We start from the raw sequence: 19,734 nt of genomic DNA on the forward strand, positions 1-19,734 counted from the left end.
CTCCACTACAAGGCCTTGTAAGTCCTTGTATTGTTGTATAAGTGTGGGATAGAATAATGCTGCATGCTCTGCAGCTCAAAATATCAGTTTCCTAGCATAAGATCTCCACTGCCCTCCAACAGCAACTCTGGTCCCTTAAACCTCACAGATCACTTCTGAAAACCAATACTTATTCAACTATCTTGCATATCTGCATATTTTATGCAGGAGTAGGAAGTTCTGTTTTACTTGGTGTATTTTCTCTGGTTTGTCAGAAAGGTTTTGAATCCCCATACTGTTCTTCAACATACTTGCATTCTTCCCAGCTTGTTGTCTTCTGCAAACTTCATAAACACCATCTATTCTATCACCTAAGTCACTAATGGAAAGTAATGACTACAGCCAGTCAGACAGGTTTATTACAGTTTATTACAGAAGTCCAGTGTATCTCCTGCTTAGTGTTTCTACCCTATAAGCAGCAAAGCAAAAAGCTCTTGGAAGTGACAATATCCCCACCCCATGCCTTGACCCCACCAAGACACATTTGCTGGTATGGCTTACTGGTAAAATTTGACTAAAAAAAAAGCCAGCAAAGTTCTGATTTATAGAGCAAGAACCTAAAAGCTTTCTGGATTTAGATATATGTGGGTATATTCTTGGTACTTCTGATAGGCATGTCAGCTATAAAAACAGCCATATTTTCAAATGCAAATGAAAACATTTTACATTTCTCCTAGCAGAATCTAGGAGACAAGCATTCACAAAATATGAAAATGATCTGTAAAAGCTCATTTTCAGCAGAATTTCAATGATACTAAGAAGAATCACAGAACAGCTGAGGCTGGGTCTCAAGGACATGCCTACACATGAATGTAAACATGGCTGATTTAGTCCTGTTTCGATCACTTACTGTGTTCAAGTGCAGTATGTGTCCAGCCACCTGATGGCGAAATAGTACCATGTAGCAGAGGGGAAAAAAGCATTCCCAATGCCCATGTTCCCTGCACAACTTTTACAGGGGCACAACAGAGCTTCTCTGTTCAGGAGAACAGCAGGAACTTGCTTGTTTACAGCAGCATGCTCAGCACCATGTCAGAAGCACCTGCAATAGCATGTTTGTCTCAATACCATGCTTGCCTTCACTGTTTAGGGGCATGACCACACTAAACACTCATGAGTGAAGCCACTGGGATTTGAGGAAATGTGATTATATGCAATTACACCGGCTTTTGCACTGTGGCAGCTACACACAATGCATATAAAGTAAGAAACTCCCTGTGTCAGCCTTTTAGACTCACTTGCTCCCTGTGGCAGTTATCTGCTACCTTTTTCAGGCAAGCATGGCAATAATGTGGATCCACTTATCCCCAGCACCCTTTCTGACCTTCTCACATGCCTATGAGATCTGTTGCAACACACCTCATTAAACCTCACAGGTCTAAGCTTGACTGGCTTGCTAGGAAAAAATGCTACAGAGAAGTGGAAACCCTACAATATTCGGGAGAAAAGACAAGAGGACAGAGACGGCAGAGAAGAGTACGTAAATGGAAGGAATGTGTGCTAAGGCCAGGTTGGCTGCTGCCTTGATTCAGTGAGCACAGACTCATTAAAGACCACACAGAGGCAGAGCTCTTTGATTAGCCCTTATAGAACAGAATGGTACCATGCCAATGCAATATTTTCCTTCTCCAAACCTACAAAAGAAGAGCTCTGTCCTGCTGCCATCCAAGCCCCCCTTTCCTTTTTAGACTGCCATAGAAGCCACCCACCTTCCTGCTGCCCATGCTTCTGGCTAAAGTAACCTACTCAGTTTCTGCAAGCTCCAGTCTTTTGGTAAACCATCAACCCCTCTGCAAGAACTGCATGTGCTGCCTGCCCTGTGACATGCTCCCAAGAGCCATCACCCATCCTCCCATACACAAAGCATTTGGCAACCAGGTTCTTAGCATGCTTATTCCCCACATGGAAACTACAATCAGAGAGTGAGTTCTGCAAGCCTAAACCTATGTCAGGACCTCTGCCCCAGCTCTCCACTGCTCCATCCCAGAGAACACACCTGCAAGGAAGGCACTTGGCTTTACACAAAGGCTGAAAAGACAAGTGGAGAGCCTCCAGCAAAATAGAGCATGCAAAAGACTGCATTCAGTCAACAAAACTTCGCAAGACAGTTAGCATGACCCATAACTCCCAGGAGGAAGGGAGGGAGCAGATAGTAGGATGGAAGGAAATTTAACAGAATCCAGAAGTTTTAGACAGGGATAGAGGTGGTGGTAGGGGCAAGAATGGCCAGAGCTACAAACATTATGCCATATGTTCACAAAATATTAAAGACATAGCCAGTACAACCTAACAGTTGAGCAGGTACACTCCCAGCTACAGCCAACAGATACCCTGCTGCCATGCTGTTATCTGTTTGCTTTAGAACTTTGAAGTCTGTCTATGGACACGTAACTGCAGGTAACAAATACACTGATGTCCCTAATGATAAGCAACAGTAAAGGTTTAGAGTACTGACAGTGATAAAAAATGTCCAAGTCTATATTTCATAGGAAAGAATGAGGGGAAAAAATATTTCCTCCTCCTATGAGACAAAACAGAAGTGATTCACTGGGATTTCATGAGTGTTATTCATGACATCTGTAGAAAGTCAGACTATACATAACAGAATGGCAATATTGAAAATTTCAAGGGGAAAATCTGTAATGGCAGAATGCTTAACTGAAGATGCAAGGCAGGCAGATTCTTGATGTTCAGCAACTGCCTCTTTTAAAGCAGGTATTTAGAATACAGGTGATACTACTGGCACCACAAGAAAAAATATATTGTCCAGAAACAACTGAGTGCTTCTTTTCTTAAGGTAAAAGCAAACATTTATTTGTAGTTGACACCTCACCTTTAACCCACATCAAAACAAACAAACAAAACAAACAAAAATCCAAACAAAATAACAAAAAACCAACCTCTCATTACAATTCTTTAAACACAGCATAGGTTCATCAAGGTATCATGTACTTCTCCCGGAACCCCACCAAGACATCAGTCCTACAGAGGCTAAATAAGTGTGTGCACACCAGGAATTGCACAGCCTCAGGAAGCTCCCTCTGTAGATGAAGAGATTATGCAAAACTTTGTAGCATCAGTGCCAAAAAAAAATCAATTCATCAATACAGCATACAGCAGCCTAGATCATGCAATTCATCAGGGCATTGCAATTCCTTTTGTGACTAACAATTCTTTTTAACAAATTTCATACATTACTTAACTGAAGAAAACTGAACTTCCTGAAATTAATGACACTGGGAAAAAAAACAGTGAACAAGAAGCTGCCTCATTATGTCAGGTTTTCGAGGTTTACGATTAGAAATTCAGCTGTGCTGACTACTAGTGATTACCCACATGATGTTCTTCTGCCAGTTTTCTCAATGCGTAAGTACTTTCTCAGGCAGCAGAATAAAACAGGTTATATGGTCATTTGTTCTTTTTGTGTATGTGATACAATTTTGAAACTTTACTGGAACAAAATCAAAGACAAATAATTCTACTAATTGAGAATGTAACTTCTGTTCACAAAACAAACAAGAAGACACAGCCAATACTGATTTTAAAATGCTTATATATATTGATCACATTTGCCACTGCCAGACACAATTTAATCACACAGCTATTGCACTCACATACTAAGTTACCCCTAGACCCCACCCTGATGCTCAGACATCAATACTCCCATGCCTCAGCACCTCACATTTCCAGCCATTAAATTCCCCTAATCATTTTCTGTACACTCTTGCCCTAAGCTTTGCTGCTTCAATATACATAGAACACAGTGAACACCACCAACAGCTGGTTCAACAGGTAAAGCAGCATATAAGGGCAGAACCCAAACAACACAGAGTGAGCAGCTCAGTGAAAAAGACCGTAAGCAGAAGAGGCTATTATGAGGCAGACACTGTCACATGGGACAATCAAGAACATTAGGATTGCCAATTTGTCACGTCTCCATTCCATCCTCCATCCCCAAGCTTCATTTTGTCAGGTTTACTATTAGAAGTTTAGCAGTGAACTGGTAAGACTGATAGACTTTACTGCTATTTCTTTGTAGAGATTCAGATATTTTAGCACCTTGGTGTCACACCATATTAGGAGTGGCAAAAGTAACGACATAGACTCTCTACTGGGTGGCACAAGAGAGCAAGTTTTATTATTCCCGATTTTCTTTTATAGACATGTCTGAGAAGGTCTGAAAGGTAAAACTCTCATTGATCATTTAACACATCACCATTGCTGGACAGTTGGGAACACCACCCCTTAACTGTTTCTTTCAAGTAAACAACAAGGATCCAAACAACACCTGCAAAGGTTGTTTTCCAACTGTTTGGATTCCTCATGCCATATTAAGCTTGTGTGACTTAGTTTCACTCAAGCTCAAGCTAATGCCTGAAGCCTAAAACTGTCTTATTTGAGCAGTGTCAGTTCCCATACCTTGGCACTTGCTTTCACACCACCCATTAGCCATGAGATCTGGCTCTCAAACCAGGTTGAAACTCATGCATTATAGAATAATTTTTTACATGTACAAAAATAAACTAATTTAAATTTTAAACTAAATTAAAAATTAGTTTAAATTTAAATTACCCTACTGCACAAACATATGTTACTTTAGGCAAAGCTTGAAGGCACACAGATATTTGATTTTCTTTGCTTCCACCAAGAATCATATGACTCTGCCATCCTGAAATTCTGCAGCATGCCTACAGAACCACAGCTTGACTCTTGAGGCTCATTTAATTTTGCTTTTTCCCTGTGGCTTAAGTTTGATCACTATTATGATAAAGAACTACTTAAGACTAATTTTCATTCTTGACCCTGTCCTCCTTGACTAAGTAGCTGAAACAAAATTCCAGCAGAGCACAGCACACCCAGCACACTGCAGAGAAACATGATACCTGGTCACTTTACATTGCTTAGAAACCACAGCAGTCACAGAACAGTAGATAAACACAATGTTACACAATTAAGCTTTAAAGCATAATCACCTCATTTTCTGAGTATCAGTTCCCCAGAGAGGCAGGTTATTTAGGGGGAAAAAATTCCCCTCACTGACAGCAGTAGAAAACCCTTGAAAGTTGAGGACAGAAACAATGCTAGTAATGACACGAAAAAATATGCAACTTGAGAGTCAAACACAGGCTATGGAGAATATCTGCTGGAGCACAATCCATCCATACTAGAATGGAGAAATTTACTACCTGCCTACAATAATTAATGTACTCCACTCTCCAAATTTAAGATAACAGGTCACCTATGAACATAGCCAATTTTTGATGATGTAGATGTCTATGTGCACACAGAAACTGTCAATCAAATTCCAGTTCTGTCCACCTACATGACACGGGCCTCAGAGCTTTTTTTTTTCTTTTTTTTTTTTTTTCTTTTTTTTTCCACAGTACAAATCATTCCCACTTTTTCCCTAAGGGTAACAGACAGTCCATACTTTTCACTGATTAAAAAAAAACTTTCTTACAAAATTATTTTTGCCATTCTTTAAAACTATTTATTAATCAAGCAGCTAAGCAAGCAGTGGTTTTAACTACTCTTTCTCTTGAATTCTTGGATGGCCACTATCTTATATTGGTATTATCCAAGGGTATCAACTGTTTCACCAAAATGTATGAATTAATTTTATAAAAATTCCGTGACCAACTTTGACATCTGTGCAAGCAGATTATATAATTGTGGGTACAGAACTTGAGTCCATATTTTATAATTAGAGAATTGTAGAACTGTAAGGAGAAGGACAGATGCTGCAAAAATAAATACATCAGAGCGATACATCTCCAAACCAAACAGAAACTGAAAAATTAAAGAAAATAAGACAGAAAGAGAACAGATTCAGTCTGGAAAAGTAAGGACTTTTGCTTCTAGGGCACATACTTTAAGCACTAAGGCTCTGACAAAGGGAGAAACTGCCTCTACTTACTCACTTCTTCTCATGTATTGCTGTTCCTGAAGCCTTCTCTCCACCTCAGAGCAGCCTGTTATAAATTTTCTTTTAGGAGAAGGACATTTTAAACTAGACTGTACCTACTCAAAGCTGAGTGTCATTTTTTTGCCACAACCTTTGTGTTTTTGCCCTGTCTACAAAAAGTTCTAATTTTTCTGAACTCCTCCAGTATGAAAGGAAACAAATCATGATAAGGACATTCATATATAAATCCAGCGGTGGAGACTCACCTGATTGACACACACTGAGAGACCATCTGTGGCAACCTACTTCAGCTAGACACATGATGAATGTCTAATGGACAGGTATGTGTAGATGCTATCAGGCATTCCCTGGTTCACAAGAGGATCTGTCTGCTTTACAAACAGCAACACAATTCTGATAGAATTAAATCTGTATTTCTGAGTCTAGATTAACATTAAGCACAACTATCTTCCTTGATATTACAGAATCACAGAATAGTCTGAGCTGGAAGGGACCCACAAGGATTATCAAGTCAACTCTTAAGTGAATGGCCCATACAGGGATCAAACCCACAACCTTGCTGTTATTAGCACCATGATCTAGCCAAGTGAGCCACAGTTAAGGTTGGAAGTGTTTGGTGAAAATACACAAATGAATAAAAATATACCAAAATATAAATAACCCACCCCCTCTGTAGCAGTGTGCAAAAACACATTCCTATTTAGTTTTCCAATGGACTTGCAAAGTGGGATACAAACAGCCATGCGGGTTTACAATCATGCTAAGCTTATATAAAATCAGTTTTGCTGCTGGTCAGCCTGGGAGGAAGTGCCAATCTATTCATCCTGCCTCCAAGCCACCCCACCCTGCTGCCAGAAAGAAAAGCATTTGCGCTGTTGGGCAATTTAACATGCTGAAGAAACTGCGTGAAGCTAGTTGCAACCTGCATTAATTCTGCCTGTGTCCAGAGAAAACAGTTGTGCCAACACAGCCAGGGGGTGCCCCGAGCATGGAAAAGCTCACTTCTCAGTCAACCACAACTCTTTATCTCAGTTTATGCCAGCTATGCTAAGATTGCTCACCCCTGAAATAGCTCTCCCTGTCCTGTTTAAAGCTGCGCCCTTGACATGACATTGGGTCTGAAGCTCCAAAAGATGGTGTGAGATGTGCCTATCTGGAACTGTTCTAGACGTCTATGCAAAACATAGGACTTTTCACATTTTGAAATTCCATCTTCATGTCAGTATTTATTTAATATGCAAATACAGCAGCCAACACAGTCCATGCACACAATCCCTGACGCCACAGCTATTGCTAACCTCAGCAGCATGAGCCCTTTTAATTAAGCACTATTAAAGTCATTTTAAAATCCCATTGTATTGGTTAAGCATGGCTAGGTTTTAGTAGCAGGGGAGCTGCAAGGTGGCTTCTGTGAGAAGCTGCTAGAAGCTTTCTCCGTGTCTGGCAGATCCAATGCCAGGTGACTCCAAGACCTGCTGTTCACCAAGGCTGGGACAACGAAATGATGTTAACACCTGTGTGGTAACAGAGTTAAGAAGGTAAAAAGAAGTTATTGCCCAGGTGTAATTGCAGCCAGAGAAGAGCAGAGCAACAATGCATGAGAGGAACAGCCCTGCAGACACCAAAGCTGGTGAAGGAGGGACAGGAGGTGCTCCAGGCACCAGAGCTGAGGTTCCCCTGCAGCCCCTGGTGCAGACCATGGTGAGGCAGCTGTGGCCTTGCAGCCCCTGGAGGTCCCTGGGGATGCAGAGATCCACCTGCAGCCCCTGGAGGTCCCTGGGGATGCAGAGATCCACCTGCAGCCCCTGGAGGTCCCTGGGGATGCAGAGATCCACCTGCAGCCCCTGGAGGAGACCCAGGCCACAGCAGGTGGGTGCCTGAGAGGGGGCTGTGAACCCATGGGAGGCCCGTGCTGGAGCAGGGTCCTGGCAGGACTTGTGGCCCTGTGGGGGACTCACACTGGAGCAGGCTGTGGCTGAAGGATGCACCCCATGGAAGAGTGACCCACACTGCAGCAGTTCATGCAGAACTGTTGCTTATGGGGTAGACTCACATTGAAGAAGTCTGGAGAGCTGCCTCCCGTAAGAGAGACCCCATGCTGGAGCAGGGGAAGGACTCCTCTACCTGAGTAGCAACAGAAATGATGTGATGAACTGACCATAACCTCCATTCCCTGTCTCTCTCTGTGCCACGGTGAGGGGAAAAGTAGAGCCTGGGAAGGATGGGAGGGTGTGGGAAGGTGTTCTTAATATTTATTTCACTTCTCATTATCCCAGTTCTTTTAGTAATAAATTCAACCAATATGCCAAATTCAAGTCTATTTGGCCTGTGACAGTATTTGGTGAGTGATCTCTCCCCATCCTTATCTCAGTGCATGAACCCTTCATTTCTCACTTCTGTCCAGCTGCAGAGGGGAGTGACAGAAAGGCTTTGGTGGGTGCCTGGCACCCAGTCAGGGTCAACCCACTACAACCATCTGCAGAAACCTAAGCACTTTAATAACTGGATATGATTATGCTGACAAGAGGCTGTCCTCTACTATACTTTAATAAAGCCTCAGCAACATCACAGAAAGCACACTAACATCTTAGTGATCAGCAAAACAATATGTATGCAAATGCAACTGAGGTGATTGTGCTGCAGTCATTTTTCAGATTTGGAGTAAACTAGTAGAATTCAATGTCAAACATCCGAGCAAGAGTAAGCAAGGTCAAGTTCCAAGAGCCACTCTCTGCTCTGACTAAAGTGAACAGCAGTTTAGCCATTAACTTTAACAGAGGCAGTCCTCTACCCACACAACAATTTCAGGTTAATATAAAGCACCAAGGACACCAAGAGAATGCAACAAAAATAATTTTCTTTAACTATTTTTCTCTCTGTCACTGAAATACTTAAATCATTAAATACTTGATCGGAAATTAGTTTTCTATTTTCTTGACTTTTCTCACATAATGGGTTTGCTTACTGTCTAGCCTAAGACTTCTCATGCATCCAAAGAGTCTTTTCCAAAACAGCAGATATCCTATTAAGCACAGACTTCGGGTATGCTCTTTGACTTGGAACAACAGAGCACTTCACTGCACTTTCCCAGCAGTTACAGTTTCGGTTATTCACATATTTCTCCATATCACTAAAAGCTACACAGCACTATCCCATTGAAAACAGGGCACTGGCCTCTTGTGCAAGAGCACAGGGTTTTACTCAAAATGTGTTGTCACCAATAATCTTCAGATCATCTTATAGTGTTATTTTTGATAGAAAGCAGTAAGTGAACAGACTTTGTTTCTTAAGACATTTTGTGATGTTCTTATCCCAAAACCTTCTCAAGAAGTTACTAATACAGAACAAGAAATTAGACAGATGCAAATAAAAAATACAAGCTTTAAAATCAAGCAGCTCAAAATCACTGGAGAGTCAAAGAAGTATACAAATCTAAGCAAAGCACAATTAAACTAAGTATCTGAGTACATATTATAACTAAGCAACAATTTATACAAGAATATATAGTCTTTATTTCCATAATCAAAATAGTAGCTTAACAGTCCTATACTAGGACTGTGTAGTAGAAAACATCTATTCTTTTTCTCTACCTTCTCATCCACAGTACTGTTCACATAGTTCCATAAGCATGACAAGTTTCTTTTATATTATTCACAAAGAAAGCATGTTTCTTCCTTTATTTTCAACAAGAAAAATCTTTAATACAAAACGAATCCCGAACTTAAGAATTTTTATCTCTTTGGAAATCCCTCACAACAGCTTCTCTAAAAGATTAGCATAAAAATGGTGACTACACAACCCATAGGTCTTCATTTACAATTTTCATTTCTTTGTTACATATTCTAAGGTTGATCAACTGCCACATTTTAACTACCCTGAAAGGAAAACTAGCCTACTCTACTACTGTCAAAAACACATACTACAATCTAAGTGCAACAGAGAAAAACTTCATATACTTACAAACTTCCTCTTCTTGGAAGGCTCAACTCTTTCTGTAACAGAAAAAAAAGTTACAGTGTGTTAGCAATAAAATATTTTAATTGGAGGTTGTCTTTTTGAGACAAGTACCATAATCCCCTCATCCCAACAGAAGCAGGAAGACAAACGTGGTATATTGGGACAGAAAAAGATGTTACAGATTTTATATGTTCCACCTTCCTTTCTTATTTGAAATATTAACAGTAGCATTTGGGAGTCTATACCTTTTTGTAGCAGCAATATTGAAACATTGCAAGCAATAGACAGATTTTATGGAAAAGCTTTACAGTCAGCTATGATGTAGTGGCAACACTATTAAAATCTGCAAGAGGCACTGACAAAGATAAACTAAATTCTTTTCAATACTCATAAATTGCAAAAATTGTTAGTAACAGGACCACAAGCTGAACAGGTGACAATTGCCACCAAGCCTTCTACCCTATATTCTTCAACCCTAATAAGATTAAGTTCATAGTAGTATGGTCCACAATAAATATTACAATCTATTAAAATCTTCTGCAAAGTAGTTACATAACAACAGAAACACTGCTGGTAAACATTTTTACAGCTTTTGCTGAGAACAGTTAAATAGTCAAACTAGGTTAAACAATTAAAGAACTTTTTATCAGATTGACACGATAGTCTGCTAGTCAAATGGTAACTGCAAAACAAACATTTTACTGTTATTTTAGCATAGAAGAAAGCCACAAGATCCATAAAGTTTTGTCCATCAGACACAAGCAAAATACATATACCACAAGTATATTTAATTGCCTATTGTATAAATCACAGAAAAGCTGAGGTTGGAAGGCATCTCTGGACATTTTCTGGTCCAACCTACTCACGGCAGCGGCAATTGCAACACATTACTCCAAACTACATCCAGTTGTGTTCTGAACATCATTTTGAACATTATGCAAAGATGGACACCCACAATCTCTCCAGGCAATCAGTTCCAGTGTCCAATACTCCCATTTGTTTTTATTTCTCACATGAACCTGAATTGTACATTAGTTAAGCACTATCTTTGCAATCATGCCCAGCAGAGTGAATCAACAACTTTCAAATAAAAGGACAACTTGTCTGACACAGAGGATACACAGTTAAGATGCATTTCAAGGGCATCATCCTTGTTGAAAGACAAAGTTGCATATGTGAATGGTTCAACTTAGGTGGCTGGATGCATTTAGTAATTTAATTACATTATTTTATGTTTACTTACTATGAACTTACAAAAAGCTGTTTTAAAGTATGTAACAGGCACTCAGTTTTGATTCTAGAAGTTATCAAAGGGAATAACTAAAAAATTCTCTTTCAAAAGTAAATAAACTATATATATGCCTTCTGTGTATGTGCACGTGCATTTATTTCACACAGCAAAGAAAGTTATAGGTATTACCCAGAAAACACGTATGAGAATACAATCAAATGGACAAAAATAGTTCAGCCAGGCACCTTAGATAAAAGACCATAAGGGAATGAATAATTATGTATTCTTTAGAGAGTTTTAAATGGTGTGCAGTAAATAAAGCCCAGGCTGCTAACTGAATGATAAGGACTAAAATATCAAGTAGCAGCTCAATTCCTGAGCACCGCCCATCCTGTTCACTGAATGAGGAAGGAAAAAATAGTGTGAAACAATGCAATTAGACATCGTAATGCAAAGGCACAGGAGAGCAGAATTAGGGGCCTTGGTAACCAATTCTGGTACTTCCTAGGAAGTTCCAGCAATTTGCATTTTAAAACAACATCTTTTAGCATAACATGTGCTTACATACAAAGGAACAGTTACACCTGCATACAATATTGCATTATGAAGCTGAGTAATTCCCCTCAATTCAAAATGTCACATTAACCATGAACAAAATGTTACTGCAAGTTAGAACCCACATACTTCCCTTTGTGTTTTTTTTCTTTAATTTTACAATGTCATTGTGTTCTATTTCTAACATGTGACTTTACTTGAAATGGTGGGCACTGTTATACTGGAATAGACAATACTTGTGGGAGAGCTACCAAAGAGTAGGAGCAAAAATTATACATGAGTTTGAGTGTACTTTAATTTTTTGTTTCATTTTGTTTTATTCAGAGTGTTTTGGTTGTAGTTTATCATTACAACAGCAGCACAAATGAGAGACACTGGCTTCTGTAGACACCTGAGGTCACATTACTCTCTTGGCGCATTCTCACGCATGCCATGCTGAAGCAGTACTTTTGATTATCAAATGAAGTTCCAAAAGACTAACGGCTCACTGATAAACATACTAAAAACTGCCAAGACCACCCCATGTAACGGAAAAAAAGAAAGCAAAACCTTAAGTACATAATTCATACAGGACAATTTACAAAATACAGCATTTCTAAGGCTGGATTTTAAAACAATACATAAACATACATACATAATATATAAACAATATATATAATACATAAACAAAAGAAGTACCAAAATAAAACTAATATCCTTCCTGGATAATATTTCTATCCTCATTTTTCCTATCTGTTATGTTAAAATGAAAGGTCACTTATCTCATGCTTCTCCAGCTGGAGTATCTCCAAGAAAAAAAATAACCTAGAATGTAGTCAACTGAAACATGTTTTTCTCTCTCAGATCAGATTAAAGTATTACAGCACCTACACGATTTTTTTGGTGTTACTTTGGACTCACCCGCCCCAAAGACTTTTCCACAGCCTGAAGGAATTAATAGGTTATTGGCTGTGTTACTATGGACTTCCTCCCTCCTGAGAAGGCTCACCAACATGATGCTAGCTTTGTCACAGTACAGCACAGCTCCACAACTGACTCTACACAAAACAGGTAGAAAAGGCATAAATGTGCTCTACGTGGGGCTTAAATCTAGCTTATAGCTTAGATAAGAGAAATCATTTATTTCCTAGGGATACAAAACACTATTTGTACTAAAAAGCTAAAGAAAACACCTTTACCCTGCCTCTTCCAGCTGTTTTTATCACAGTCACTTAAAACAGGGATGAATGATACCGAACCAAAAGTCATTCAGCCCTTCAGGTTTGCAACGCTCCTGTTTAGATCTCAGTTAGACTCCAAATGACCTGTATCAATCTCAGTTTTCTGGCAGTTCCATGTTTCCTTTCTGAAAGCCTCAGCAGAAGACCCAGAAGACCCATCTGCCCTAGTTCCACTGCTCAGCGTCCAACACATGCAGACTGCTGAAGGTAAATCTTAGCAGGGTCAGGACCTTCAGATCACATACTCAGCAGGTAAGCACCTGGAGCAATAAAAAGAGGAAAAGATGCCTTCACTACATCTCTGCATGGTTCTTAGTCACCAGTTCTGCCCTGGAGGATACCACTGTGCTCTATTGCCTTTGTCCTACATGGAATCCTCCTTTGGACAGTTCAAGCTGGGCTGGTTTTAGGGCTATTTCATTCCACTGCAATTACACAAAGCATGGACCAGAGACTCCTGCCCTTGAAGCCCTGTGTGTCTCAAAAACTGTTGTCACAAAATATAATCAACCTTGCCTCAAGTTTAAGAGATCTATGCAAGCCGCACCAAATTGCTGTGATGTAGCATTAAGAACTAGGTATATTGAATGCAGCTGTCATTAATCAGTTCAAACTCTCTACTCTGTGCATTTTACTATCAATAACACATTTTAACAAGAACAATGCTTTTTGATTATTTCAGTAATTATGATTCTTCATCTGGTTCTACATACCTCTAAGACACCTCAGTATGCACAAGTTCAGTATCTTCACCACATTGCATATATTCAACCTTACAAACAGATACACTGAACAAATAAAACACAGTCAACTTTATTCTGAGTCAAAGTCTTTGCCCTACTAACTAGAAATATGGTTTAGTAAACAAAACTGTGTTAATAGATTTGAACAAAAGAGGTGACTTAGGAAACAGTAACTTCTTCATATTCCTTGTAAAGATTATCAGCAAGTTAAGATAATTTAAAATACTGAATTTTGTCATCTATATTCAAGGAAGAAACAATGTCATTAACTTATTGCTTGTTAGTAGTTCAATTTTAAGCAACCAATAAAAAGTTACAACATTCATAAACTACCAAAGACACAGCTAATATTGTTAGTAAAAGGTTGATTTTACAGTCACAGTAAATCTGCTTCATTTTCCAACTGCAGTCTTCAAATATTCAAGAAGTCTTTCAGAGTTTCGAGTTGCTCATAAAAGTAGTCTGGAAAAGTGCACCCTTTCAAAATGAATTTTGGTTATGCATTCTTCAGCTGATGTGGTGTTAAATATAATAAGATTAATACGAGGATTTGTTTGGGGTTTTTTTAAATCACTCTTGCTCTACCCATCCATCATAAACTGTAAACATCTGACAGCTTTTTAGTAACCTGTGTTAGATCTAAACAGCTAGAATTTGTAACATTATCACTGCATTAATAACAGTAGGAAGGAAAAATCAGCAACGGCACACAGTTCACCTTCTTATCATCATCAATGACAGCAAGACTTACTGCTTTGAGGAAAAAATTTGTATGATTTCTTCTTAAATAATTACTATGTTTTTGCTGGAGATAAGCTGGGGGATGACAGCAGACCTTCCACTTTTTGGAAGTGAAAATAAGGAAAGAAAGCAGTACAAATAACAAAGTAAAGGACTGTTTCCATCTATCAGAGAAAGGTATTACACCATGCAAGAGCTTTTAACAAGCTAATCTTAACCTTTTTATAAGATTAATATATTAAGCTGTTGCAGTAATCCATTCTAAGTACCTTCTAAGCAAGGCAGTGGCAGGTTATGCTTTTCTATTTTATTGCTTCCAACTTTGCCTGCATTTGGTTCTTTTGAATCACAGAGCAGTGACATCTGTGTGGAGACAGACCAACCACAACAAACGACAAGTGTTAGTGTCTCACACCAAATGTGCATCTTCTGCTCTACGTTTGTTTCTCTGGCAAAGTTGTCTTTTGTTCCTATGACAACTTACGGTGTTTCTTGGTTCCAGGACTAGTAAACCTTTGCCTCATAACTGATATTTTATTAACATCAGGGTGGAATTTTAGGAGTGGCTATTGACCCTAAAAATTGCAGTTGAACACAGGATTAACCAGTTTTTAAAAAGATGCTAAAAATACATTGAGGTCTTTCTTTGTCAGTCAGGGTATTTTCAGTCGCATCTGATTTCTCTCAGAACAGGTGTAACTATAAAACCATTCTTCCTTTCAGATGACCTAAGTAAGTTTCTGTTTGCAACACCTCCTTCTCAGCAGTCTGAGTTCTAGTCTTGTCCAAGATGCAATTCTATACCCACTTTTCTCAGGAAAACTGTACCAATATCTTCTTCACTGGTAATATAAGTCAAGATCACTATCTTTCCTTTTCCACACTTGCTGCCAAGGAACCAGGCATTATCAATGCCTTACGGTAAAGTCTGATGTTCAACCTTTCAGCTGAAGGCTTACAGATTCTTTCCACTCATTCAGACACAGCCACCAGGTTTACATGGGGTTTTGCTTGTTTTTTGTGTACTCTCATCAATTAAATCACAGATCATCTCTTCACAAGCATTAACATGAACAAAAAGTGCCACTTCTGCACTGGCAAGCTCTGGAAGGTAGTTACCACTACTCAAGGAAGATTCCATTCACAGTTGCCCTATGACACCAGAACACCCCTTGAGACAAAACACAATGCTTCTTAATTCTGCACATTCTTAAATGTGCATTTTGAAATTTAAAGATGTTATTCTGCATGATAACTTATTCTCCTCACATCCCCGAACTTCAAGTTGCAAATTACAACACCACCACAGACTGTAATGGGAATATACCGCAGAAGTAAAGAGGCACTTAAGCTTCAACTTGGCCAGAAAAAGCCACATTTTATCTAATTCAATGTTGTGTGTTCTATGCAATTCATTTTTATCTCCTTAGTTAACTTTCCCTGCTTTTGTTACAGGCACTGCTGACTGTATCCTTCAAAGGAGAAACATATCTTTGTGTCAGTTCTGTGTTCTGAGACGTGAAATAAAAGGAATGTTCAGGTGCCAGGCATTATCAATTTAAATGCAAATTAACTGGATCAAAAAATGCCAGACTGGCTATATATAAAAACGATATAATAAAAAGAAAGCAATCACTTTATCACATACAAGAGCTATTTAAATAATCTATTTTCCTTCAGATGAACTGGATACAACATTAAAATTTATAACAGACTAGACTCAACTACATAAACAGCAGTTAAACATGTTTTGCTTTTTATGTAGTATTCTAGGAATTCTCCTATAGCATTAAAAACACTGATCCATATGAAAGATGAAACATTTCAAAAGGATTCCATGAGTTAACAGTAAGGCTTTTCCTATGGAATACACTATAGTCTAAAGACTCTTCAATTGCGGGACTCAGAATAACATTTAGTAAGCAAAAGAACTTTGCTTACATTGTTGAACATTGTTTAGGGATACAATACAATAACACTCCCAATGAAATTTTGAAATTGTAACAGAAAACAAAGAAAAATAATTACAGAAGACAAAGAACTACAACAGTTTCTTCAGAGAAAGTAGCAAGAACCTGAAAAGAGAATCAGACACTTCAAGTCGATCTGAGTATCATCTTTAAATGCTGGAAAGAGAAAAAATAACCAAACTGACATGGCCAGGGGAAAAAAAAAATTAATAAGTACATCAAAAGTGCTACAAACATACCATTTATGGAAATAACATTCATCAACATAGAAAAAGAGGTTTACCTAGTTTGCCCCAATGCAGTTCATAATAATCAATACTTCAGGGATATACCAAATCATCACAAAAAAACCCTACTAAACTGTACCAGTAACCTACTACCCAAATGAGAAGCAGATTGCAGGTAAGAATTATTCAAACTACACTTCACAAAATTATGTCTGCTAGATCTCATGTTCTCCACAAAAAGCAGCAGTGGTAGAACATATCAACGTCACTACCTTAAGGCAATAATGCAGCTCATCTTATTTGAGAGTAGCTACTTTAATTAGTAAAAGGTGAAAACCCCTTTCAATGAGAAACACAAGCCTTTCTGAAAAGAGAGCAATTTTACTGTTGCCAACATTAACTCCGTAAATCTATGCATTCATTCTCTAATGGTGTGATCTTTCCTTATTCCAGATAATTCACAGGAAAACATAGTAGAAAAATATTACTTGATATTTTTGCTCACTATGTTGCACTCTTAGCTCCATTTAAAAAAAAAATAAATAAATAACCATGATTCTTTAAGAAAAAAGTGTGATAACTCTGAATGAACTCTCCATCTCCAAGTACACAAAATCATTTCAGCTAACACAGTGTTAGAAAATCTATGCTTCATTCTGACCTGCTGTCCTACAGTTTATTTCACCCCTTGGCAAAGTACATCATCACACGACTAATGGAGAAAATGCATGGACTGCAAAGTGCTTGAAACACCAACACTCAACAGATTCCAGCTGTACAGTTCACATGAATATTCCCATCATTAGAGTTTAAAAGCATTATCATATATTAAGGGAAAAGGAGATGAAAAAAAGTCACATAAGACATAAATGCCAGTTACTGGTACAAGTGTTCACCTGAACAAATATGAACAATTATACAGTTAACCAGAACTGGAAAACCCTAAATCCATGGTTTAACTAAAGCCAGTGATTTCTCTAAGTTCTGTTTGAATCTGTAGGTTCTTTTATCAGACAGAAAGCAGCGCTTTTTATATGGGCATACCTACAAAGGATTTCACCTACTCTTAAAAAGCCAAAGAAATAAACACGACCACAGCACACAGTGGCCAGCATCAACATTTCTTGACAACATAGTTGCTAAAGACCATTATGCCCATAAGAATCTTTCTCCAGATTAAGAATAAGAATTCCTTTCCTCAGATGTAAATCATGTTTTGTATCACACAATTCAGAAGCTGCTGCTGACTTTTGTTTAAATCAGTAACTAGAAGATAAAATGATTAAGCTTGCCTTCAGCATGAGACACTTGCCTACGGTCAGGCTTTGATTTCAACAGGTTTTTTTAGTTATTTTGCACAGAATAGACGGGGAAAAAATAGTCAAAATACATTTGTTCTTTCTTCCAGGACTGACTAGCACTAGCAAAATACAGGCCTTGCTCTACCTTAACATGTTCACAATCATCAGCTGGAGGAGACCAAGCCAGAAAGCAAAAGGCCACTGGAACGAAGTTTTCAACTCAGCCAAACTGAGTTATGAAGTTTGGTCAAAGCACTACTCACACCCATAGAGCTGAGCTCCACAGCTGCTCTTCCCACATACGGGAAATACTTGGGGAAAGCCAAAAACAAAGGGCACAAAGAATGCACTTTTTCACCCAGAAAAATCACATGGAACAGCAGTGACAAAACACCACATTTTCACTTTTAAAAGATATCTCTTTTGCAGAAAACGGATACTTTATATTTGCTCTGTTTATGACACCTGATCTTCCGCCCCTTATGCTATTAAAAGTCTCAAAATTAGAGATTTTGCTTAATGTTGACATTTTAATCCATTTTTATCAATTCACATTTGACACATTCAGATGATCCCACACAACTTATTAGTAATATAATCCATTGATGTCCAAGAAAGTTTCAAGTTCTCAAACAAGGGTTACATTAGAAAAAGTGAGACTGTCTGGAGACCACCTAGGTAAATATTAATCCCATTTCTGAAAATTGCTTAGTCAAAATGCACACTTTGCTTTTTCATTTTAAAACTCTAGTCACATGTTTCTCCCAACATCTGATTTTTCAGCTTGTTCAATTTTCATCTGAAGCTTGGTTTCTTATAGGGCTTTAAATGCCCTGAAAAATTTGAAGATCCCTTAAACCAGACTAATCTAAACATAGGTGTTCATGAGCCTTTTCTACATGTCCTGCCCATTCACCACACTTGTTTGATGCTGAACTGCAGAGGGCTATTGTCATTATTACTCTTCATATATGGTAGGCAAGAGGACACCACCAGCATGAACTGTTTCACAAATATTCAATTACTAGTCAACATACACTCCAAAGCAAGAAAAATTGATTTCAACCTCTCCAAAGATAATACAACAAAAATCCCATGATCCATATTGATATTACACTGCTCTCCCTGCTGACATTATCCAGGTTCTCTGATTAGCTGCAATCTCAATTTTGAGTATCTACTACAGGAAGACAGGAAAAAATGTAATTTGGGAATTTCAATGCTCTTTTTATATATTCCTTTCCTTATCAGAAAGGCAACATAACACAAACCTCATCAGTCTGCTGTTTTTATTTTTATCTGAAAGCATCAAAAATGCATGCAACAACACACATACGTACTGTATCAATCTCAGGTCTAAAATCTCTGATGCAGAGAGGAAGCCGATGTCTAGCAGCAACTACCTTGAAGCAAAACCCCAGTTTCCTAATACTGACAATTTCACTGGAATAATCATTGATAAAACAATACAAATTACTAGACCAGTGCTGAACCACTGTGTGTAAGAATTTTTGAACTCTTGACATAAAGCATTGTTTCACCCTAGACACAGTTTTCAGCTAAGAAAACACAATGGACAGACAATCTTTCTTCCATAAAAAAGCACAAACACGTAACTGTGATAAATCTTCTCCCACAATTTATATCATTACTTGGTCCCTTTGTATGTGCTAGCAATAAAGTCAGGTATATTTTATAGTTTTTATTTGGACTACTAACACTCTAGATCAAATGAGATTAGGACCCAGATAGTCTTTTTGGTTTATTGCCATTTTATAGACAGTTTCATACCCCTCCTTGTCCAATATGGCAAGATGATTGTTT

The 19,734-nt window shown here is 38.4% G+C and overlaps 1 protein-coding gene across 2 annotated transcripts in view; it reads right to left on the minus strand.

The window, feature by feature from the left end:
- Positions 1-19,734, minus strand: part of MAST4 (microtubule associated serine/threonine kinase family member 4) — a 283,945-nt gene that overhangs the window by 139,465 nt on the left and 124,746 nt on the right. For both annotated transcript variants that reach the window (XM_058865220.1, XM_058865218.1), the window contains one exon: positions 9,926-9,957. In XM_058865220.1, coding sequence (XP_058721203.1) covers positions 9,926-9,957 — 32 coding nt within the window. The remainder of the gene's footprint in view (positions 1-9,925; positions 9,958-19,734) is intronic.

This window comes from Poecile atricapillus, chromosome Z (assembly GCF_030490865.1).
Source record: "Poecile atricapillus isolate bPoeAtr1 chromosome Z, bPoeAtr1.hap1, whole genome shotgun sequence".
In the NCBI taxonomy this organism is placed as follows: Eukaryota; Metazoa; Chordata; class Aves; order Passeriformes; family Paridae; genus Poecile; species Poecile atricapillus.